The sequence below is a fragment of the Oncorhynchus masou genome, chromosome 2 (genome assembly GCF_036934945.1).
Source record: "Oncorhynchus masou masou isolate Uvic2021 chromosome 2, UVic_Omas_1.1, whole genome shotgun sequence".
In the NCBI taxonomy this organism is placed as follows: Eukaryota; Metazoa; Chordata; class Actinopteri; order Salmoniformes; family Salmonidae; genus Oncorhynchus; species Oncorhynchus masou.
The window spans coordinates 47,715,203-47,740,422 of record NC_088213.1 but is presented as its reverse complement, the minus strand read 5'-3'; the positions used below and the strand labels follow the sequence as shown (position 1 = coordinate 47,740,422).

Below are 25,220 nucleotides of genomic sequence, written 5' to 3'. Positions count from 1 at the left end.
TCAATAACATAGATGGATCATAGAGTGCTTTGGCATTAGGTAAGATGACTTGTAGATCTATACACCGTCTACTTACGCAGCACGTGAAACCCGTCACATGTCACCAACACAATGTTAAAGGTAGGCTATGACAAATCTTGAACAGGAACAATGCATCGTGTCAATTCACAAGTAGATTGTCTTGCGTATAGCGTATGTAGGTACCCTGTGACCTAATGTTTAATTCAGTGAAACCAACATTTTAGTGTGCTTCGGACAAAATAGATAATACGCTATGTAGCTCATTCGGATTTCTGCTGTCCTGTCCAGTCTAAAGTTCAATGCAGCAATGTCCGGAGAGAACAACAGCAAGAAAATGAATGTTGGTAATGTTAACCTTGCTAATTGAATTGTCGTATTTTGCAAGAATATAGCTTCATTTCGACTTAATGGCAAATGCGTTTCTTACTTAGTAATCTTCCGGTAGTATAATTTCAATGTAGGATTTCCGCATAGCGCACTGAAATGTTGGTTGTTGTAACAATGTAACTATTAAACAATAATCATAACATACTTTCACATTGCAATATTGCCTTCCCGGCATATCACTTGACATGCAATAAGAAAAGATTAAACTGTTAACGTTAGCACATTGCACGTAGTGTCTGGGAATTGGGAAGCTGCAATGTTCTTTCAATTCTTGATATTTAGGCTACCCATTGCTTCTTGGAGAATACAAGTATGTCTCACGATTTACTACAACTTTCTGTCTTCATCATAACCCAAAATATACGATTTTATTTATTCATTGTTTACAAGCAACACGAATGTAATTAAATGGGTCGGCAGGTAGCCTAGCGGTTAAGAGCGTTGGGCCAGTAACCAAAATAAAGGTCGCTGTTTCGAATCCACAAACAGATCAATTTCGCAATCTGCCTGTGACCTTGAGCAAGGCACGTAATCCCAATTGCCCCTGTAAATCTCTCTGGGAAAAAAGGCTTCTGCTAGTGTCGATATGTCCTTGAGAAAGGCACGTAATCCTTATCTCTGCTAAATGACTCGAATGTAAATATCGTCAAAATATGGTTAACTTTTGGATCTCATGGACAGTCAGTCCTTGGATCTAGAGAGCACTGTCGGTACTTTTTAGTGGGGTTGAATTTGACTATTGATTCTTTCTCACACTAAAACTGAAAATCAATATTTAGGTAATAAACAATTACATTGGCAATTGTAGAAGAAAGTCGCATTCCTTACCTCCATTACATGTCTGTTACATTTCCCTAGCAACATACCTCAGCTGTACACCAATACAAGTGGCAGGGACCTGTTTTGTTGTTTTTATTTAATTGTAGCATTCATGCATGATAGGCCTGCTAATGTAGACACTAATGTTAAGTAATAATAAGGAAGTGGATATTTAACCTGCAGAAAGTGTAGGCATAGGGGTCAGAATTAATGAAAGTTATAGTCAGGCATAGTTTCAGTAAGAGTTAGGGAAAGGCATACAAGTTAACATTGGGTTAGCGTACCATGGTCCACCACCATTCATTTTCTGCTGGTCAAATACAAACTGCTTCATTTTAGAAATGATCCTCACTCTTTTTGGGGGAACACTGTCCCTATTCTGTCACTTGCATTTCATTGTCAGTAAGGTATTCCTGCCCTATCATGAATGGATAATTAGTCAACCAGTTTTTTGTTTCTGCATTTCAGTTTGTAGAATGGACCAGCCAAGTTTCATTGACAACAATAAGCCCAAAAACCCCTAATGTTAACAGTTCTCCCAAGAATGGACAGTGGATCACAACAAGCATTAACTGAAGAATGGCAAGGTTTAGACGAAGATCTTGCTCCACATTTATTGGTTTGGTGTTGCTCATATTCATAGTAACAGTTGTTTTAAAGTCCTTTACACCAGAATATTCTCCATTTGGAAGCGTTTTTGGTCCCGAATTGTTCCCTAATATCAAAGGACCTGGAAAAAATGACATTCAAAAAATGCTTGGTAATATTGACAGTGTCGTCCCTGAAGCACTGACCAAAATGAATGACATAGACTCTGAGAGGGTCAAGAACGTAGAGGCTGCCCTCAGGCAATTCCCTGCTCCAAACTACAATATTCATGCCTTTTACTACACATGGTATGGCAACACTCAGTTTGATGGAAAGTACATTCACTGGGACCACCCTCTTCTGCCACACTGGGATTCAAAGGTGGCAGCAGGATACCCAAGAGGGAGACACAGCCCACCAGATGACATTGGGGCTAACTTCTATCCTGCTTTAGGAGCTTATAGTTCCAGGGACCCCTCTGTTATTGAAGCTCACATGAAGCAACTGCGAGCAGGAGCTATTGGTAAGGCTTTGATGTTGGTAATTACATTTAATTTAGTATTTTTCTGCTACGGTAAGACCCAAGTCTGCCGTGTCATTCATCATCAGTTGAATAACTCAGTCTGTGCATTTCTAGGTGTTCTTGCTGTTTCCTGGTATCCACCTGGCATGAAGGATGAAAACGGTGAGCCAACAGATGACATTGTGCCTTTGATACTGGAGGTGGCACATGCATATCATGTAAAGGTGTGTATGATAATCAATGAAAAGAGCAAGCATGGCTCATAATACAGTGGGGTTCAAAGTTCTTGACACCTTTAAAAAGATGAGCAACAATGACTGAACAAAATAAATAATTAAAATACTGAGCTATATTCTATGCTCAAAGAAATGGGGATATTCTATTTTGTACTAATACAATTGCTTAAGGAAAGCAATTAGAGGAAATAGGGGTCAAAATGATTGACACCCCTGTTTTCAATACCTTTCAATATCGCACCTTGCGAGGAAAATGGCACTGAGCCTATTTAGAAAATGTTTTATGAGTTGGAGAATACATTGAGAGGGATCTTAGACCATTCCTCCATACAGAATCCTTCCAGATCCTGGATATCTTTCGGCGCTTAGGGACTGCCCTCTTCAATTCAAACCACAGGTTTACAATGGGGTTCAAGTTCAGAGACTGTGATGGCCATTGCAAAATGTTGATTTTGTGGCCAATTAACCATTTCTTTGTGTGCTTGGGGTCATTGTTTTTCTGGAGGATCCACCTGTGGCCAGTTTCAGCAACCAGGGTTTTGGTAAAATATCCTGATACTGGGTGACGTTTGTATTTGTATTTATTATGGGGTCCAGGAAAAGTTGCTGCAATGATGCCGTTGACTTTAACAAGAGCCACAGGACCTGTGGAAGCAAAATAGCCCCATATCATCAAAGATCCACCACCTGATTTTACAGTAGCGATGCGGTTATTTTCTGCTCATGGTTTCTCATTGATGCCAAACCCACCACTAGTGTGCGTGCCCGACGAGCTCTATTTTCATGTCATCTGACCACAGCACCGGTTCCAATCCAAGTGGCAAATGCCAATGCCGTTTAGCAAACTCCAGGTGTTTACATTTGTTGGATGACAAGAAAATACAACTCTTTGATGTCAAAATGAGAATGCATGAGCAGAAAATAACCCAATCCCTATTTTAAAATATGGTGGTGGATCTTTGATGTTATGGGGCTCTTTTGCTTGGTGGTGGATCACCTGAGTTGACTCACTTGTTCACAGGATTGGTTAACACTTGGTTCCTAGGGTCTCCACTGAGCTAGTTCAATACTTTTTTAGTTTTAATGCACCGTATTGCTGGAACAAAATTCTAAATAGATTTAATCTTGATGTTCTGGTGCCGTTTGGGCAATTATAAAATATTGATTGGCAATTTATTTGTGGAGGAATGTAACTGTTAGGGTTAGGGTTAGGGATTTGTGATGTTTTATTTGTGCTTAGGATGGCTGTGCTTTTGTATTGTAATATATATTTTGTTTTTAATGTGTATTTTATATTGTATTATACAGGGCACATTTAGAAAAGAGACCCAGGTCTCAATATGTCTTCCCTGTCAAAATACAAATAAATGGGGCTATTTTGCTTCCCCTTGTTCTGGGGCCCATGTTAGAGGAATCATGAACTTTACCCAGTACCAGGATATTTTAGTCAAAAACCTGGTTGCCTCTGCCAGGGGGCTAAAACTTGACCACAAGTGGATCTTCCAGCAACCCCAAGCACACATCAAAGAAATGATTCATTGGCCACAAAATCAACACTTTGCAATGGCCATCTCCATCTCTGGACTTGAACCCCATTGAAAACCTGTGATTTGAATTGAAGAGGGCAGTCCATAAGCGCAGACAAAGGACATCAAGGATCTGGAAGGATTCTGTGAGGAATGTTCTAAGATCCCCCGCTCCATGTGTTTTCTAACTCCTAAAATATTTTAGAAAAAGGCTCAGTGCCGTTATCCTCGCTCGGTGAGGTATTGAAAACGGGTGTCAATCATTTCGACTTCTACCTTTTTGAGAAAATAAATTATTACTTGTTAAACTAAATCCATTTTCTCTGAGCATTTTTTTTTAGCACACAATATAGGTCAGTATTTGAATTATTTAATACAGTCATTTTTCTCATCTTTATGGTGTGAATACTTTTGGACCCCAATGTACATGTGTTCTTTGACAACATAAAAATAAAGCTATTTTTCAGTTCACAAATCCATTGCCTCTTTTTTTCCATATTACTGTTGATTTGTGTTTACTACACAGGTTGCTTTTCACATTGAACCATACAAAGGAAGAGATGAAACGAGTATGTTTAACAATGTCAAGTACATCATAGAGAAGTAAGTATTACATCATTCCTTATTTTATATTTCTGATTGGCCTTTAGTCTTGTCAGTATCAATAGAGTTCCACTTATATTATTATTCAACATAAGTTTTTACCCCAGGTTAACTAATTTATTTGTTCAGTAATACCTTATATATGCAATGTTTAAAATATTACCTCAGCTTTATGAATTTGTATATGATTGAACAGCCCAATGCCTAACTCAATCAGATCATGTCTATTTCTTAAACTTTGTAAGTAGACCCTATTTGTAAAATGGTACTTAATTTGTAATCCTGTCATTCTATCTGAAGATATGGTGAGCACCCTGCATTCTACAGGCATAGAACAAACACTGGCAAGTTTCTTCCTCTATTCTACATCTACGATTCCTATCTACTCAACTCAGAACAGTGGGCAAAACTCCTTAAACACACCAAAAGCAGTAGCATTAGAGATACTCCCTATGATGGTATCTTCATAGCCCTTCTTGTTGAAGAGAAACACAAGAGGGATATCGTCACGGCAGGTTTCGACGGAGTCTACACTTACTTTGCCACTAATGGGTTTTCCTATGGCTCCACTCACCGCAATTGGGAGTCCATTAAAACATTCTGTGAAGACAACAACCTGTTGTTCATTCCGAGTGTGGGGCCAGGTTATATTGACACCAGTATTAGGCCTTGGAATTTCCAGAATACACGCAACCGCATTAATGGGAAGTACTATGAAATGGCCCTGAGTGCAGCCCTAGAAGCAGGTGCTGATATTATATCTATAACATCATTTAATGAATGGCATGAGGGAACCCAGATTGAGATGGCAATTCCAAAAACAAGCCAGACTGTGTACCTAGACTACTTGCCACACAAGCCTGTTGTCTATTTAGAGGTGACTCGCAAATGGGCAGCAATATTTAGCAATGAAAGGAAGAGATGGCTAGAATGATACAAAAAGTAAGGGCCTAACATTAAATCTGACCAGAAATTGTCTTACACAATATAGATTATAGAATTTGACAACAATAGTGCATGAAACAGAAACCTATATTGACTTTTTGTCCTGTATGGTAACATTATCATGGTTTTACAGATTAACTAATGAAAGGGCAGCCTTGAATTGTGTGGTATTTGTCCTGCTTTATATGATTATAATGATTTGTACTTTAATGTATAACTTATATTTGGGCAGTGAGGGGAAAAAGTATTTGATCCCCTGCTGATTTTGTATGTTGCCCACGGACAAAGAAATGATCAGTCTATAATTTTAAATGGTAGGTTTATTTTTCAGTGAGACAGAATAACCACACAAAAATCCAGAAAAACGCATGTCAAATATAAATTGATGTGCATTTTATTGAGGGAAATAAGTATTTGACCCCTCTGCAAAACATGACTTAGTACTTGGTGGCAAAACCCTTGTTGGCAATCAGAGAGGTCAGACGTTTCTTGTAGTCGGTCACCAGTTTTGCATACATCTCAGGACGGATTTTGTCCCACTCCTCTTTGCAGATCTTCTCCAAGTCATTAAGATTTTGAGGCTGACGTTTGGCAACTCGACGCTTCAGCTCCCTCCACAGATTTTCTATGGGATTAAGGTCTGGAGACTGGCTAGGCCACTCCAGGACCTTAATGTGCTTCTTCTTGAGCCACTCCTTTGTTGCCTTGGCTGTCTGTTTTGGGTCATTGTCATGCTGGAATACCCATCCACGACTCATTTTCAATGCCCTGGCTGAGGGAAGGAGGTTCTCACCCAAGATTTGACAGTACGTGGCCCTATCCATCATCCCTTTGATGCGGTGAAGTTGTCCTGTCCCCTTAGCAGAAAAACACCCCCAAAGCATAATGTTTCCACCTCCATGTTTGACGGTGGGGATGATGTTCTTGGTCATAGGCAGCATTCTTCCTCCTCCAAACATGTTGAGTTGATGCTAAAAGAGCTCCATTTTGGTCTCATCTGACCACAACACTTTCACCCAGTTGTCCTCGGAATCATTCAGATGTTCATTGGCAAACTTCAGACGGGCATGTATATGTGCTTTCTTGGGCAGGGGGACCTTGCGGGCGCTGCAAGATTTCAGTCCTTCACGGCGTAGTGTTACCAATTGTTTTCTTGGTGACTATGGTCCCTGCTGCCTTGAGATCATTGACAAAATCCTCCCGTGTAGTTCTGGGCTGATTCCTCACCATTCTCATGATCATTGCAACTCCACGAGGTGAGATTTTGCATGGAGCCCCAGGCTGAGGGAGATTGACAGTTCTTTTGTGTTTCTTCCATTTGCACCAACTGTTATCACCTTCTCACCAAGCTGCTTGGCGATGGTCTTGTAGCCCATTTCAGCCTTGTGTAGGTCTACAATCTTGTCCCTGACATCCTTGGAGAGCGCTTTGGTCTTGGCCATATTGGAGAGTTTGGAATCTGATTGATTGCTTCTGTGGACAAGTGTCTTTTATACAGGTAACAGACTGAGATTAGGAGCACTCCCTTTAAGAGTGTGCTCCTAATCTCAGCTCGTTACCTGTATAAAAGACACCCGGGAGCTAGAAATCTTTCTGATTTGAGAGGGGGTCAAATACTTATTTCCCTCATTAAAATGCAAATCAACATTTTTGTCATGCGTTTTTTCTGGATTTTTTTGTTATTCTGTCTCTCACTGTTCAAATAAACCTGCCATTAAAATTATAGACTGATCATTTCTTTGTCAGTGGGCGGGCAAACGTACAAAATCAGCAGGGGATCAAATACTTTCCCCCCCTCACTGTTAGGGGCTACCCAGATTTAAACCCCTTCCTGGGCTATAAAGCACTTTTAAAGGAGGGTCTGAATTGAATATGCTTTTTGTCTAGGAAATTCTTAACCTGGGTCTGTACAAAACACCACAATGTGACAGTTCCTACTTCATTGCACTACTGTATATACTGTCTGCCAATAGGTGCCTTTTGAGAGGCATTGTATAACCTCCCTGGTCTTTGGTTGAATCTGTGTTTGAAATTCACTGCTTGTCTGAGGGTCCTTAGATATGTGTGGGGCACATAGATGAGGTAGTCATTCAAAAATTATGTTGAACACTATTATTGCACACAGAGTGAGTCCATGCAACGTATTGTGTGATTTGTTAAGCACATTTTTACTCCTAAACTTATTTAGGCTTGCCATAACAAAGGAGTTTAATACTTACTTCTTCACTCAAGACATTTCAACATTTCATTTTTTATTAATTTGTCAAAATTTGTCAAATCATAATTACACTTTGACATTGTTTTTTTTTGTAGGCCAGTGATGACAACATATCTATATAATCCATTTTAAATTCAGGCTGTAACACAACAAAATGTGGAAAATATCAAGGTGTGTGAATACTTTCTGAAGGCACTGTACATACCAATGACTAAAGCAGCTAAGTTTCTGTTAATTGTAAACCATAATGCACGCATATATACATCCTTAATTAAAATAAACATTGTGTACATTTAGGCTACTATTGTTATTTCAGGGTTTTCCTTCCTTATTTCTTTAAATACAGGACATTTAACAAAAGGGGCAAACATTGTCATATTAACATTACCAACCTGGGTTACGTCCTACGAATCAGCCTCAACATTATCTCTTGTAATGCGCGTTGTAGGCTACTGCATCTCTGAAAAATGTAGATTGTCTATTTGAATAATCCCCTATCAAGTAAACTTTAATTGATCACGAATCTTGTCAATTTAATGAGTATGGGTTTACATATAGGTTATGCCTATGTTGTAGGCTATATGTCATTTTAATTTACTTGGAAAACTACGTCACCTGCGAACAAATAATTGTATGAGCAGCGTCAATATTGCACATGCATTCCTAATTGAAAGATGGGGAACGTGTGATACACATTACATTTATTCAATAATGTATTTTTTTGAACGCATGCCCAACTGATAGAATCTCTGCTAGGCTACCTACATTCGGTATCACGAATACACTTTCAGCCTATATCTGCATTGTCGGTAAATAGGGGCAAGGAAGGTAGCGCATGGGCAGCCAGTGAGGAATTATTCCACATCGCATCACATGCCTTACATGGCGTCCTTATATTTAACGAAACGATGCATTTGCTCAAATTTACTGAATTGAGAATAACAGTCATTTTCGAATTCTGGTAACCATCTCAGTTAGGTCGCATGGGAGGGGGATTTTATATAGCCTCCTTACATTGCAAGTTCGCGGAAACGTTATGGGTTTCGGCTCCTATGAATCCTGGCCAATTCCTGCAAATATTGCCATCAGCGCAAATATTTATTTGCATCCTTAACGTTTTCGGCATGTAGGACTGTATGTATGAGGGAACGACCCGGAAAAGCAATGGGAAGATATGCATATTTTAATACATGCTTGTCGAGATGGTGAGTAAAAATTGATTTTTCTCCGCACCGTGTCAAAGCAGTGGTACCTCGTTTCGCAAGCCAAGATGGGCTAGCTAATTATAAATAAAACATCAAGAAGAATCAGAAGGAAATGCATATATCTCATCATTCAAGTCACCATTTTTGCATTAAGAAAAATACACTGTTGTATTAAGGTCATTGACGTTATAGGCATTTGTCTTCGATGATTTGCCCCCTATGAATGACGATAAGGAGTAGCCTATGTTTACACGCCTGTCAGTGTTCTCAAAGATGCTTATATATGGCCCACATGATTTGAAGCTCTGTTGGTGCGTAAAAGGGCGTTTGTTAACCAGAGGGAATAGGGCTACAATAATATAAGGCTACATTTTTTTACCAATAGATTTTATTTTACACACCAACTACAATGTTGAATGACACTCATTGCAAGCGTGTTTAGGCTATAACTGTTTTTTAAATGACCTTCAGTTGCACCGGCTGAAAATTAATTCTTACTTTTGATACTGCTCGTTTCAACCTTTCGCCAGTGTAGCCAAACCAAACGAGAAATGCAGGAAAAATTATTATAATAGCCAATCTGCAAATGGTCCTGTTTTATCCCGCCCTCTGATAAAGCCAATAGCCTACACAAGACCATTGCACCCCCACCCCTCAGTTGTCATACTAGTTTGAAAAAACATTTTGATCCCTGCATAAACTTATACATTTACCAAATGAAAATAAGCGCAATGAGCCATAGCAATTTCTGTATATAATTTATTTATTTAACTTTAGTTTTGATCACCATGGAGACCTAACTATGCCACCTGTGAATGATGAACTATTATTCTAAATGTCTCACCCTCACAGTTTGTTTGTCTGCTTCCATTCAACCTTCGTCATTATCATTTGAATACAGTCTTATTTTGCATACTATAGCTTTCCCTTAAATCCAACTTTATACATTTCAACCTTTTAAGCACAACGTATCACTAATACTTATAGAAAGTGGATTCCTGTCATGTAAGAGGATTTGGTGTACATGAAAATGCATTGATACTGTAAGCCTTTAAAATGAGGTGCATTTTTCTACCCTAGTCCATTAATGGCAGATGAACATAGCTCTCTTCACCACTGCTCAGTCACAAATGCCTGTCTGTATAGAAAAATAGTGCTGCAATAAGCTAGAAAATTGTTGAAGACTGGAAATTGGAAAGTTACTGGTTTAACTAGAATAATTTCTTTGTAACTGTTTCAAGAAAATATGGAATATATGAAAATAGTAGTCTAATTCTACACAGGCATTATTTGATTTGCTTTTTATTTTCTTATGTAACATGCAGGTCACAGGTGTGTGTTCAATTTACAAGAGCTTGGAACATTATGTGTTCACTCAGCCTTAAGATGGCAGCATTCTCATATGCATGCTATTGATGTGTGTGACATGGATATTTGAAAACTGTATTTTTCTGACAGTGATTCAGTTAATGTGTAGTGGGGGAGTAGGTGCTTAATTGAACTATCAGTATGCATGTGTGATGAGCATTCTTGCCTAAGACCTGAAGAATTGTGTTAGCTCCCAGAACGTATACCTAGGGCCTAGGCTTTAACTCAATAGGTTAACACAGATTAATCAAGTTCAGTATCAGGCCAGTCAAACATGTAAAGTAGTATCACCAAGTTATTCCAGTGGTGCAAGTCTACCCTGATTTAAAGCCAGAATCCTTAACAAAGCAGATACCCCGCCTCTGTTTTGATGAAAACCCATTTACTTGTTCCACATTTTGTTACGTTACAGCCTTCTTCTAAAATGGATTGAATAAAATAAAATAAGCAATCTACACACAATACCCACAATACACACAATAAGTGAAAATAGGTTTGTAGAAATTTTTGCAAATGTATTAAAAATAAATAACAGAAATACCTTATTTACATAAGTATTCAGACCCTTTGCTATGAGATGTCAAATTGAACACAGGTGCATCCTGTTTCCATTGATCATCCTTGAGATGTTTCTACAACTTGATTGGAGTCCACCTGTGGTAAATTCAATTGGTTGTATATGATTTGGAAAAGCACACACCTGTCTATATAAGGTCCCACAGTTGGCAGTTCATGTTTGAGCAAAAACCAAGCCGTGAGGTGGAAGGAATTGTCCATTAATCTCCGAGAAAGGATTGTGTCGAGGCAGAGATCTGGGGAAGGGTACCAAAAAATGTCTGCAGCAATGAAGGACTCCATCATTTTTGAATGGAAGAAGTTTGGAACCTTCAAGACTCTTGCTAGAGCTGGCCGCCTGCCCAAACTGAGCAATCGGGGGAGAAGGGCCTTGGTCAGGGAGGTGACCAAGAACCTGATGGTTACTCTGGCAGAGTTCTAGAGTTGCTCTGTGGAGATGGGAGAACCTTCCAGAAGGACAACCATCTCTGCAGCACTCCACCGAGCAGGCCTTTATGGTAGTGTGGCCAGACGGAAGCCATTCCTTAGTAAAAGGCACATGATGGTCCGCTTGGAGTTTGCCAATAGGCACCTAAAGACTCTCAAATCCATGAGAAACATGATTCTCTGGTCTGATGAAACCAAGATTGAACTGTCAAGTGTCACGTCTGGAGGAAACCTGGCACCATCCCTATGGTGAAGCATGGTGGTGGCAGCATCATGCTGTGTGGATGTCTTTCAGTTGCAGGGACTAGGAGACTAGTCAGGAGTGGCTTCGGGACAAGTCTCTGGATGTCCTTGAGGGTCCGAGCCAGAGCCCGGACTTGAACCTGATCGAACATCTCTGGAGAGACCAGAAAATAGCGGTGCAGGAACGCTACCCATCCAACCTGACAGAGCTTGAAAGGATCTGCAGAGAAGAATGGGAGACACTCCCCAAATACAGTTGTGCAAAGAAGACGTGAGGCTGTAATCACTGCCAAAGGTTCTTCAGCAAAGTACTTTTTCATTACGGGGTACTGTGCTTAGATTTAAATAGCCCACCCAAGTTACCTACCTCATCCCCATCCTACCTCATCCCCATACTGTTTATATTTATTTACTTTTCTCCTCTTTTGCACACCAGTATCTCTACCTGTACATGACCATCTGATCATTTATCACTCCAGTGTTAATCTGCAAAATTGTAATTATTCGCCTACCTCCTCATGCCTTTTGCACACAATGTTTATAGACTTCTTTTTTTTGTTCTACTGTGTTATTGACTTGTTAATTGTTTACTCCATGTGTAATTCTGTTGTCTGTTCACACTGCTATGCTTTATCTTGGCCAGGTCACAGTTGTAAATGAGAACTTGTTCTCAACTAGCCTACCTGGTTAATTAAAGGTGAAATAAAAAAATATAAAAAAAGATTGATGATAGAAAAAAACAATTTAATATATTTTAGAATAAGGCTGTAACCTAGCAAAATGTGGGAAAAGTCAAGGGGTCTGAATATTTTCCGAAGGCACTGTAACTGTTTCAGTTTTAACCATGTTTTGAGGCTTTACAGTTTTTTTTTTACATTTACATTGTTTTCAAACATTGGTGTAAACAAGCTTATATTGTAGGTTCTGATGGGGTATGACAGTTGAACTAAGCTGATGAGGCATATAAGTTATATATTCTTTAAGAATCAATTAATATATATCATTAATTTACAAGTCCAAAAAATGAATATAGCAATTCAATATTTGCACTTTAAATGGGCAATCTGAGATTGCTACAAAAACAAGCTTGTATTTGAAGCAACACACATTATCCCTTTAAAGCTAGGATACTTAGTTGCTATCCATTTTTGTACTTATAAATTAAAGATCTACCCATTGATTCTTGAAGAATATATAATGTATACATGCCTCATCAGCTTAGTTCATCTGTCATACCTCATCAGAACCCAAAATATAAGCTTGTTTTACTCAGTTTGTAAACAATGTGATTGTAAACAAAACACTGTATAGCCTCAAAACATGGTTAAAACTGAAACAGTTAAGGTGCCTTCGGATAATCCCTTTTAACAAACTATTGTAACCCCACTTTGTTCTTTTTTTCTTAAGGAGATGACCTGGGAACTCAACATCAGACCAAAATCACTAGATGACTAAGGACCTTATTCCAACTGTGTGCAGCAACACCTCATTCAAACACTACTTCAAACACTACTACTGAGCCAATGTAGAACCTGCCCCTGCAGAATTCCATGACTTTTTTCCTTGCCTGGATTTCAGCACAAATTCAAATCTACCAGGTGTGGAATAGTTCTTTTTTTATTTGATACTTTTGAACTAATAGTAAAATGATTCAATGCAGATTCAATGTTACATTACCTTTTTAGATATGTGCTTTTCAGTGCAAATTAGAATTGTAAGACTGCCAGGGAGAGACAATGCTTTTTTACCAATCGCAAACTAGCCCAACCCGCTTGGCACAGATGTCAGTTCAATGTCTAATGTTGATTAACATTTGGTTGAGATGTCAACTAATGTGAAATCAACCAAACATTTCACCATGTCAGTGGATTTAGGTTAAAAGTTGGGTGAAAAAGACAAAATCCCCTTACATTGATTACTTTTTGTAAATCCAATCCGTTTTTCATGTTGATTCAACGTCATCAGATTACATTTCTTTAAATGAAATGGCATGGAAACAACGTTAATGCAACCAATCTTTGCCCAGTGGGAAGCACTGTACTTTAAAAAGTTTCCACGTCTTTCTGTCTTTATTCAAACCACACTGCACGACATGGTACAAGATAAGAAAGTGCAAGTTAAGAAAGTGCAAGTTAAGAAAGAGGGCTGTTAGTAGTATTTGTGGACGTGGTCTTTCCACTTTGACAGAGAAGTTTCGACTTGAGGTATGTAAGACAGCTGCTCCTCACAATCATCTGAGAAGATATTATAAATCATCACCATACTCGGTTCATAGCAGAGCAGACTTTCATAGGCCCTGTACCTTTTGCACCATAGTTTGTTTATCCATTGGTTATTGCAGGTATTCGAAAGGCACACTTGATTTACCTTGCCCAGCGAAGATTCACATTTGGAGCCATTTTATCGGTCCCTAGTTGAATCTCTGCCTACTCTGCAATCCGGGCGAGCTAATCTAGTGTGCCCATTCACAAATCGCCTCAACACACTTCTCACACTGCACGAGCCACAACAAAAATGTTTGCCAAACAGTTCATTGACCTTGACAAGAGAATGTAAAAACTATTGTTTAACATGGTTAGCCCTCTCGTACTGTATAAAGGCAAGGACAGACACTTACAAACAATCTCAAACTTTTGTCATCATTCCTCTCTTCCTCTTATTCACTGGAAAGAGTCATTCTGATTAAATAAGGAATTCACAGATTTATTGAGTTTAATTTTTGTTTTTTTATGTATCTTTATAGGACAGAGTATGCCATCTGCACCTTTCCACAGAATTCTACGACCCCTTCTAGTTGGCACCTTCCTGCTGGGCTGTTTTGTGACTCTGTTTTTGATGTACTTTAAACCGTCTACTAGCTGGCTATCAGGTCCCGTAGAGTCAACAGCATCCACAATCCGAGTTAAAAACATCTTCTCCGCCAAGAGTGACAAAAACCTGACTACTGTACTCGTCTGGCTCTGGCCCTTTGGACAGACCTATGACCTGGGTGTCTGCAGCTCTCTGTTCAACATTGAAGGCTGTTTCATCACAGCAGATCGGAACCTATATAATAAGTCAGATGGTGTCGTCATACATCACAGGGATATCTGTACTGATCTCTCCAACCTGCCCCCCCTTCAGCGTCCCTCCTTCCAAAAGTGGATATGGATGAATCTAGAGTCACCATCTCACTCCTCTCAGCTGCCCGGTATCGAAAACCTGTTCAATTTAACTCTGAACTATCGCCAGGATGCTGATATCGAAGTGCCTTATGGGTCGATCGTGACGGCCCAAGGGGACGAGGATTTCGTGCCTCCGAGCAAAAGCAAATTGATCTGCTGGATTGTCAGCAACTGGAACCCGGATCATGTGCGAGTGAAGTACTACAACGAGCTATACAAACACATTGAGGTTCGCGCTTACGGACAAGCCTTTGGGGAGTACATTGCGGATCAAGACTACTTTCCTACTATTGCCAGTTGTAAATTCTACTTGGCATTTGAGAACTCAATTCACAAAGACTACATCACAGAGAAACTGTATAACCCACTCTCTGTAGGGACGGTGCCTGTGGTTTTAGGCCCGCCAAGACAGAACTATGAGAACTTTGTCCAGGGTGATGCTTTTATCCATGTGGATGACTTCACCTCTCCCAAAGAGTTGGCTGACTATCTCCTGCTCTTGGACAAAAATGAGGAAATGTACCTCAGGTACTTTGAGTGGCGACGGCACTTTAAGGTGAAAAAGGCATACTTCTGGGCCGAACACACATGCCTCGCTTGTGATTATCTCAGAAGGCACAAAGAGTACAAGGCATTCAATAACCTCGATAAATGGTATTGGGGTGGAACGCCTTGAAGGCCCAAGAAATTGTTGTTTTGCTGTTGGAAGCATTGCTTGAAAAATATCTTCAGTCATGGACAATGCTTCAACATGTTTTTCTCAGTGGTTACAGGGGCCCAAATTAGCCATTCCCTTTTTTTATTTTGTTACCAGCCAGATTTGCTCAGCCTTACTTTGCCTATTGCATTTTCATTCAATCATGTATTTATTTTGTAGTCATTTGCAATGCATTTAATATTTGTTTTATAAAATAACACTTTTATATTTCATCTCTGAACGTGACCACATTTGCTGCTATGTGTTTTTTTATGATGTACTGTAACTTGGGAATCATGCTGACATGCCACATCTTTCATCTGGCAGTATACACAATATTGTGGTGTTGAAATTGTAAGTTTTTGTAATTGTAACTAGTGTTATTTTTTTCTTTCTGTGGAATGTTCATGTTGAATTTGTTGTCCTCAGGGCACTATTGAAAATGAGTCACTGGTCTCAATGGGCTCCCAAGAGTAAATGAAAGTTAAATAATACTAAAAAAAAATATTCAGTAAATAATTGAAGAAATAGTTGTTTCAATTAAAATATGTATGTACTATTTATTGAATTGAGACATTGTATGATAAAATACCATCTAAAATTCGTGATACAGTCATCTATGCAGTGTTTACTGAACTTCAAATGTAAAAGTAGTTCAGTTTTGTTATCTACTGTATATTGTACATGTGTGTGTTTTTGAGAAATCACCCTCAATTTATTTTTGCAAGGTTGCATTTGCAAAACAAATGGATAGTCATCTTTGATCATGTATGTACAGTAACACATTGTAGAAAGAAGGAAAGATATCAAAAAAATACTGACAAAGTGTGTCAGGGGAGAATAGTGAACTTATTATGCCAATAGTGGTTTCTTAGTGGGCATTATCACATTAAATGCATTGCAGTTCTTTAAAATGCCCCAAGCTCAGTTTTCCTACCATTCTGTGTAAATGCTAATTTTGTCAAAATATTCTCCACTGAACAATGCATCTAAACAGCTCTCAGCATGATGGATGAATCGGTAACACTTTATTTGAACTGTACATAATAAGAGTCATAATATAACAAACATTTCTGAAATAGTTATAACAAGTGTTATGACAACAGTTAATGTCACTTGCAATTTTTAGTTGTTGACACCTATCAAGACTGCATAAATGTGTCATAACCATGAGAAATGTAGTGACAGTTTTTCCTAAAGGGTAACACTACCTTAATGAATTAAACTATTCATAATCTCATTAGTTTAATATTGTCATAACATTATCCTACCTGCCACTAACCCTTCATTACATTTTTTTCTATAATCTATGATATTGGCCTATTACATTTAGCGCCATTTATTAGCACTTTCATCAAGTCTAAGCACTTCACATTTCCAGTAAAAGCTCTCTGACCTCATCCACCTGCAATGTGTAACACCCACCTGGATCATGCACAGCAGCAGTGGAGAGATAAGACGTGAATGTGCCAACTGGAATTAGGGTATGATTAGGTGCTAGGATATAACGCGGATTAATGATCACTTTACTGTAACTGCAGATACCTTACATAATTATGTCATAATTCACCAAAATAAACACAAGGAGTGTAATTTAATTTAATTTTTTACACTTCTGTTTATAACACAATGCCAGGTTACCTACACTACAGCTAACCATTTTAGCCTTGATGTGTAAGTGACAAACTTATGTTAATAATACCTGTCAGTATGTCATGTTTACGACAATATTATGATGCTGGTATGTTGCAGCTACAGTTCAAATACAGTGTAGGAACACTTTCTTTGAAGGTTGAATACATGAAGCATTCTTATCAGCATATATAAACTATTCATAACGCACCCATGAAATCAGTAACATCGAAGACCTTAAGAGTACATTCAATAAGCATTGAGTAATATTATTTGTCATTAGTGACGTTATTGAATTGTTTAAATGTGAAAATAAAAGTCATATGAACCGGCAGATTTTGGGCAGAACAAAAAAACAATTCCCTTATTTTTACCTTTATTTAACTAGGCAAGTCAGTTAAGAATAAATTCTTATTTTCAATGACAGCCAAGGAACAGTGGGTTAACTGCCTTGTTCAGGGACAGAATGACAGATTTGTACCTTGTCAGCTCTGGGATTTGAACTTGCAACCTTTCTGTTACTAGTCCAACACTCTAACCACTAGGCTACCCTGCCTCCCTTATGTTACTTTATTGGTTTTGAAATACTGTTTATTTTTGTACTATTTCCATTTTGTGTATCACTATGCATGTTGTGTTATCATTGATACTTTTAATTTACTTTTAAATTAATTTCCAAAATGTATAGCCAGATAGATTCACACAATCTATAGATTGTATGAAGACTTGTCACAATTTTATTTATTTTACCTTTATTTAACTAGGCAAGTCAGTTAAGAACAAATTCTTATTTTCAATTACGGCCTAGGAACAGTGGGTTAACTGCCTGTTCAGGGGCAGAACGACAGATTTGTACCTTGTCAGCTCGGGGGTTTGAACTTGCAACCTTCCGGTTACTGACCATCAAAGATATGAACCACAGAGTTAGACTGACCGGTCAACCGAATGGGCAATATAACTTCTGTAGACTACATTTACATTTTATTTTATTTAACCTTTATTTAAATCAAACATAACTGTTGCTTACATGTTCTAAAAATACATCAGATATTTATAGTATTCTGGCTATATGGTTGGAAAACACACGTAACATGCAATCAATGTTAATTAAGGTAATAATAATAAATGTTTGAGAAGGTGAATTTAAAAGTTAAGGACATTTTAGTGTTCCGAACTACCTCCATTCCTGACATTTTCGTATCTCTAAAATTCCTACTGTAGATGCTTTATGAATGAATACACTATGAAGGTCTTTATAAATGTTACTTACACCTTCATGGATGTGTTATGAATTTGTATTATTATGTTGTTGTGAATGCTTTATGTATCAGTAACGAACATCCCTGTGCTTGCCTAGCTGTGCCACTTCCACCTGCTCCAGCACACCCCGAGACCATAACCTTGGACCTTTGCCTCGCAAACACACGTGCTCACCCTCTTGAAACACATTTAACTAGCTGCGCCACCAAAAAGGTACCAATGCAATGGTGCAGGTGGTGGTTTCAAGCTCGATACAGTCCGTATTGCGGAGGAGCCACGGTATAGAGCGATTGAAATTTAAAGGTAATTTTCCAATTGAGCTAACATATGCAGCAGCATCTGTCATGAATGCAGTCTCCGCAAACATGGGAACATTGCACTTAAATTATAATCGCACTATACCGGGGATATTCCGCTATACAGATTGAATCAAAACCTTTGTTTAACCAATTCAATTATATATGTAACCTTCAAAGAAAGTAACCTAAATAGTTGCTGTTGAATCTTAACGCAAAACGTATGTAAGACTTTCAAATTATATTGTATGCAAGATTAGTTTGTACCTGGTGAAAATACTCAACTTTCAGGTTGTTTTCAATTTGTTGTATTTACTGTGAGTGGGACCATTAGTGTAAAGAGGATGATTATAAATATTTGTTATATAGACAATAAAAAAAACAATCAGTCTATGTGTATAAACTGAAAGGTTATTTTAATAAGGTGGGACAAGGACACAACATAAAGCATGTCGTCCGTGTGCAGCGGGCAGCCGCCATATAGCCTCTGACCACAGAACATTGGCTGTCATTTTCTTTCCAAACGATTCTTCATGTTGAAACGTCAACTTTCGTTGACACCCAGAAGATCTACTGCACACAACCGACGTTCGTAATGATGTGTCCCATCCTCAAAACTAGTCCACTGAAATGTAGACGAGCGGAATTCTGTAACTTTCTTTTTAAAAACACCCCACAGCTCTACCATTAATTAAATAACGTAGAAAGATTTTAGAAAGCAGTTCAACAGTCTTGATTGAATGGAATTTTTTCTCCCACGGTTCCAGGCTGTGATTGGTTGATACTGCTGGGACATAGCCTAGTTCCAAATACTGAATCAGACCAGCGCCAGCGGTGCATTATAGCCTGCCGCCAGTCAAGGGAGAGCTGCACAGACCATAGCTAAGTCAATCAGTCTACCTACCGTAGATAATATTGTGGGCAGCTGTAATATCTAGGCTAACCTTGGTTGGACTGTATTTATACTCACACTAAGTTAGCTAGCTACTAATGGACTAGCTAAGCTTTGATAACAAATTGCTAACACAAATTTTCACCAGCTATTAATGCACAAAGTGAGTAGTGTCCTGTGAGTAGACCAACTCTGCTTTGACAACAACAGCTAGCTCGTTGATTAATTTGCTGAGGTAGGTAATAATACCTATATTGCTAGTCTAAAAAACAGCAGCACATAGCCTATTAGGGTCAGCAAACCATAACATTTTTACAGCCACAGCCAAAGATTTTAGCTAATAAAAAGCCTGCCTTCAGCTCAGCCACTGGCATTGTCTTGCGTTGATCTTCTGGCTATGTCAACTAATCCTATTCTCAAATTATGAAATAAAATGCATTCAATCAAGACCGTCAATTGGCATTCCAAACACTTTTGAATAATGTGTATATATTTTTAATGTTTCAGTCTCTTTTTAACTTTCAAGTGTTGCCAGCTTTGAATAATGATTTGTGCTTCAAAGCAGCTTTATGAATGAGGGGGAAAGAAAAGAGACACTTATACCAGAGAGCCAGCGTTGAAGACAACAGTAATACTGTTTTGGAAAGGCCGTTTTTCTTCAAGTTCTTCAAATTATACAAAAGAGAATGCAGACAGTTTTTTTATCCTGTTGACATGACCTGATTTCAACCCTCCTGTTGAAATTTTGCAGAGATATATAACTTTTATTCACGCATAAATGTATGACTCATTGGCTGTCTCAAATGGAGCTATTGTGAGTTCATGAACTGTCCCAGACTGTCCCAGAATATGACTATGAAAAATCCAGGTATGGTTTCATATTGTACAGTTTCACTTCTTGTATGAAACAGAGGTTTCTTGTTAAGTGTGATCTGTTGCAACAGGTTTGTTCTCTTGTTGTCTGAACTTTCTTTGTTCTTTGCACAAACATATCAATTCTCTTTTCTGTGAGTAAGTACATTAGGAGAGTGGCTTAGGATGTGTTTTTTATTCGAGTTGGTGCAAAGTTGGTGTCCATGGACATTATCTCAGCATGAAGTGCATTCTTCATGTTTTGCTGAATCTTAATTGGGCAATGACTTTTCTGCCAGTTTACTGAAAGAGATGTTGAATCTATCATTGTAAGGTTTTTGCCAAATCATTGTATTTTGCCAATGTGTATAACTGTAGATGTCTGGTAGTGTCAAGAAAATAAAGACATTTATAAAAGAGCATACGTTTTAGGGTTAGTATACATATCCATATAGATTGGAAGACACAATGTCCCTATTTACTAAGTTTAATCTTCATAAGGTTTCACTAAGAAACATAAGGCTCTATTCAATCTGTATCTTTGAAGCTGGTTCCGACAGACATTTTCGCTTATAAATTGATCTGTGGGTACCCTAGATCGAAATGGCTTGCATTGAGAGATAGCCCTGGTTCACACGGACACAGTAGTACTGTAGTGTGTCTGAGCTTCTGTGACATAGGATGTGAAATCTGAAACCACTTCAAGCTGGGGATGTCCCTTCTACTATTTCATTCAGTCTTCCGACTGTCCACCAACTCCTGGCTGAACCCTAAGTTACAGTCTGGGACAAAGCACATGCCTGCAATCGCTACATCATAGCGCAACAGTAGATAGTTGTTTCAAACCAAAAAACATGTTCTGTTTGTCATAGATGGACAATATTAATATGATATGAAAAGCTAGTTCCTAACAAGTTCAGGGAGCCAAGCTAGAGCTCTGTGCGACGTTTACAGCGATGGGGGCAGACGTTTTGGTCAAGAGAGGCCTTTAGAAAATGTGCACATTTTCTCTAGCACTAAACATACAAATATCTATTTTACAGTTATAAGGAAGGTGAAATGTTATAGTTAGTTGTTTTATAATTTGATTATGTTATATGATGAGAATTATTTAGAATTCAAGGCACACTTAACCAGCATGGCTACCACAGCATTCTGCAGCGATACGCCATCCCATCTGGTTTACGCTTAGTGGGACTGTCATTAGTTTTTCAACAGGACAATAGCCCAACACACCTCCAGGCTGTGTAAGGGCTATTTGACCAAGAAGGAGAATGATGGACTGCTGCATCAGTTGACCTGTCCTCCACAATCACCCGACCTCAACCCAACTGAGATGGTTTGGGATGAGTTGAACCGCAGAGTGAAGGAAAAGCAGCCAACAAGTGCTCAGCATATGTGGGAACTCCTTCAAGACTATTGGAAAAGCATTCCAATGTGAAGATGGTTGAGAGAATTCCAAGAGTGTGCAAAGCTGTCATCATGAAGTATATTTTTATTTGTTTTGGCTAATTCTTATTTAGAATAACGGCCTACCCTGGACGTTGCTGTGCCAATTGTGCGCAGCCCTGTGGGACTCCCAATCACTGCCAGATGTGATCCAGCCTGGATTCAAACCAGGGACTGTAGTGATGTCTCTTGCACTGAGATGCAGTACCTTAGACTGCTGCGCCACTCAGGAACTAATGCTAACTGTTAAGGCTAACTGCCTTAATTTTTCCAGGAAGAGTAACTGCTGCCTTGGCACCAGCTAATGATGATCCATAATAAATACAAATACAAACAGTGGACTAATGAAGAAAATACTCAAATACAATGAGTGTATGAAACATTAAGGACACCTGCTCTTTCCATGACGTATAGACTAACCAGGTGAATCCGGTGAAAGCAATGATCTCATATTGATGGTAAATCAGGGTTTTTAAGTATTAAGACAATTGAGACATGTATTGTGTATGTGTGACATTCAGAGAGTGAATGGGCAAGACAAATATTTAAGTGCCTTTGAACGGAGTATGTTAGTAGGTGCCAGGCGCAACGGTTTGTGTCAAGAACTGCAACGCTGCTGGGTTTTTCAGGCTCAAAAGCTTCCCGTGTGTATCAAGAATAGTCCACCACCCAAAGGAAATCCAGCCATCTTGACACAACTGTGGCAAACATTGGAGTCAACATGGGCCAGCATCCCAGTGGAACGCATTCGACACCTTGTAGAGTCCATGCCCTGACAAATTGAGACTGTTCTGAGGGAAAAAGGGGTGTGCAACTCAATATTAGGAAGGTGCTCTTAATGTTTTGTACACTCAATGTATGTTTTTGTTGAGTAAAATATCCCTTTAATGTGAAATATTAGGTGTTCGACTGCATTTAGACTTTTTTGTAATTTTCTCTTGTCAAATTTGAACGGTGGCTGCTCCAGCTGCTCCATCTCCATTTCTGCATGCAGTACATTGTGCCATCATGATCCACACTGGTATAAATAGCGGGCTACATGCACTGATACATGATTGATGAGAGCAAGGGCCCAGTGTTATGATGGTAACACCTCAATCCTCTGACTGTTGTTAGTTACCCGAAATCCTCACTAGCACTTTGGCATTCACAGTCATCCCTTCTGACATGCAGAGTTGACACAGATTAATCCATTGCCTCAGTTGGGCACTGTGGGCCAAAGCCTAACTTGAGATATGAATGCTCAATGTCAATGTGAGATTTGCATGAATCTTAAGTATGAAATACTGTAGTGTTCTCATGAATTATTATGTGAAATTCTGAATAGAACCATAACCCAGAATAATAGACAATTGAATTTCAGTATTTCATCTGAGTTTTCAGTCATTTTTGTCCAAGTTCGCAGACTTGGAAGTGGATTCTATCAGATCCGCGCTAGCGGTTGTTTTGGCAGTGTCAGAGGTGGAACTGCATTTGAACGGTCAAATCCACAAGCGGTTCCTTGCGTTAGCTTATGGCGGACACTGCCATTGGATGCAACGAAACCACACAACTTTAGAATCTGACAAATCCTATGCAGCCGCGTAACAATTTCAAACACTCAAATGCGTGATGTTCTATTGTCTACACCTCAATTAGACTAATAAACTATAAATCCACCCATCCAAATTGTGGTCCATTAGATTCATAACTGGCTTGACTGGCGTATGACTCCTACAGATGTACTTCCTTTGTTAGAAGGAAAGGTTGAGTCCAAACTATTCCATGTGGTGCATGGTAGGAGAATGGTGTGTGAGTGTTTGAGTGGTCTATGAAATAGAGAGAGTACACAAAAAGTAATATACATAAGCAAGTAGGCAGCAGCCAAATGAATAGCATTAACAGCCACAACTTATTGCATATAAAATAAAAACATCACTTGTAAGCTATAGTAAGGCGAGAGTACATAAAATGGCCACTAGGTACAACTCCATAAAGAAGCATACCAATTATGAACAGTAAGGTAACATGAGGGTGCCGGCATTTTAGCTATTAAACCTCTAAAAGTCTAAACCGATTGGGGAGGGGTTCTACTAAGCTAACATATGGAATTGTTTTGAGATGGCCATACCATAGATAATTTAGCTGTTTTGATGTAGAATGTTAGGACATCTTTAGGTATCCCCAAAAAGTATTTTAAAATTATTTGATAAAATATTGAATTTGGCCTTTACTACTATAGCCCATGGAAACACATTGAATAACACATAAATGGCAAAAAAGACAGTCAAAAATGTAGGTTTTGAAGTGTCTGTCCTATATCTAGGAGACATTACCGTGGTTTGTAGGCCAAACCGTTCGGACGCTACCAATGTGTTTGTGAGAAGACCAATTTTTGGGATGTTTCATGGTCTGACAAATAACATTGTAGCTTGGCCGCCTTCCACCGCAGATGTGGAAGGCCGACATACTGTAGGTCGGATGTGGTGGATTGAGATGCAGGACATGCAAATGCATGGTCTGATATCTCTATCTTAAACTGGTGGATTTACATGGAGATTTTTTTATTATGTTACTTAGATTGTAACCTTGTTAGGGTGCGTCAGTAGACTATTAAGGATTAATAACCAATAAAGTGCAGATTAGTGGCATAAAGCACTGTAATTACATACAAATAAAGGCACAGAATAATAAAGCTGTAATTACCTAATACCCTAACAAGGTTACATACAGAAATATAATACAAAACAACAGGAATTACTCAAATGTTCACATGTTAATATGAACCACAGGAGGCAGAAATGTTGACAATACAGGCTAATATCTCAATATAGGAATTAACCAAGGCAGAAATATGCATATATTCACAGAGTTATGCAGCTAGTTTAGGATGACAGGACGTAGCAAGTATCAGGCTAATAGGTTGTTGTCAATAAAACGTCAAAATACAGTGCAGAGCATTCATTTTGGGGAGGGCAAGGGGACCCCAGCTCCGCTAAAACCATTGACAGTTAACTATGTGCCATAGTTCTGACGATTGGTCTTCAAGAGGTGATGATATTTGACTCTACTTTGTGGAACACGGAATTCACCTGGGTGAAAATGGCTCCCAGCTGTTGTCATCAAACATTGGAAAGGTTCTTGGTCAACTAAATTGATGTGAGGACAACATTAGCATTACATGTAAGTCAGTTTTTACCATCTCTTCTTTGTTCACTGTAAGAGTTCCACATGTTGTATCTGAAAGTGGTGACATGCCTAACGGTGCTAACTGGAGAAATGTAATTGCTATTCCTACTTTGTTCTCTGTTCCTA

The 25,220-nt window shown here is 38.8% G+C and overlaps 2 protein-coding genes across 8 annotated transcripts; both read left to right on the top strand.

The window, feature by feature from the left end:
- Positions 1-29: 29 nt before the first annotated feature.
- Positions 30-8,167, top strand: manea (mannosidase, endo-alpha). Of its 7 annotated transcripts, none has more exons than XM_064925490.1 (5): positions 30-120; positions 1,696-2,338; positions 2,453-2,562; positions 4,627-4,703; positions 5,004-8,167. In XM_064925490.1, exons 2-5 carry the CDS (start codon positions 1,807-1,809, stop codon positions 5,635-5,637), a joined length of 1,353 nt encoding a protein of 450 aa, XP_064781562.1. In that variant the 5' UTR covers positions 30-120; positions 1,696-1,806; the 3' UTR covers positions 5,638-8,167. The 7 variants fall into 7 exon arrangements, with proteins under 7 accessions (XP_064781562.1, XP_064781544.1, XP_064781580.1 ...); XM_064925472.1 differs by lacking the exon at positions 30-120 and adding an exon at positions 126-196; XM_064925508.1 differs by lacking the exon at positions 30-120 and adding an exon at positions 151-200.
- Positions 8,168-8,484: 317 nt separating this feature from the next.
- Positions 8,485-20,894, top strand: fut9a (fucosyltransferase 9a). The gene is made up of 3 exons (XM_064925539.1): positions 8,485-9,071; positions 13,092-13,282; positions 14,428-20,894. Exon 3 carries the CDS (start codon positions 14,436-14,438, stop codon positions 15,522-15,524), a length of 1,089 nt encoding a protein of 362 aa, XP_064781611.1. The 5' UTR covers positions 8,485-9,071; positions 13,092-13,282; positions 14,428-14,435; the 3' UTR covers positions 15,525-20,894.
- The last annotated feature ends 4,326 nt before the right edge of the window (positions 20,895-25,220 follow it).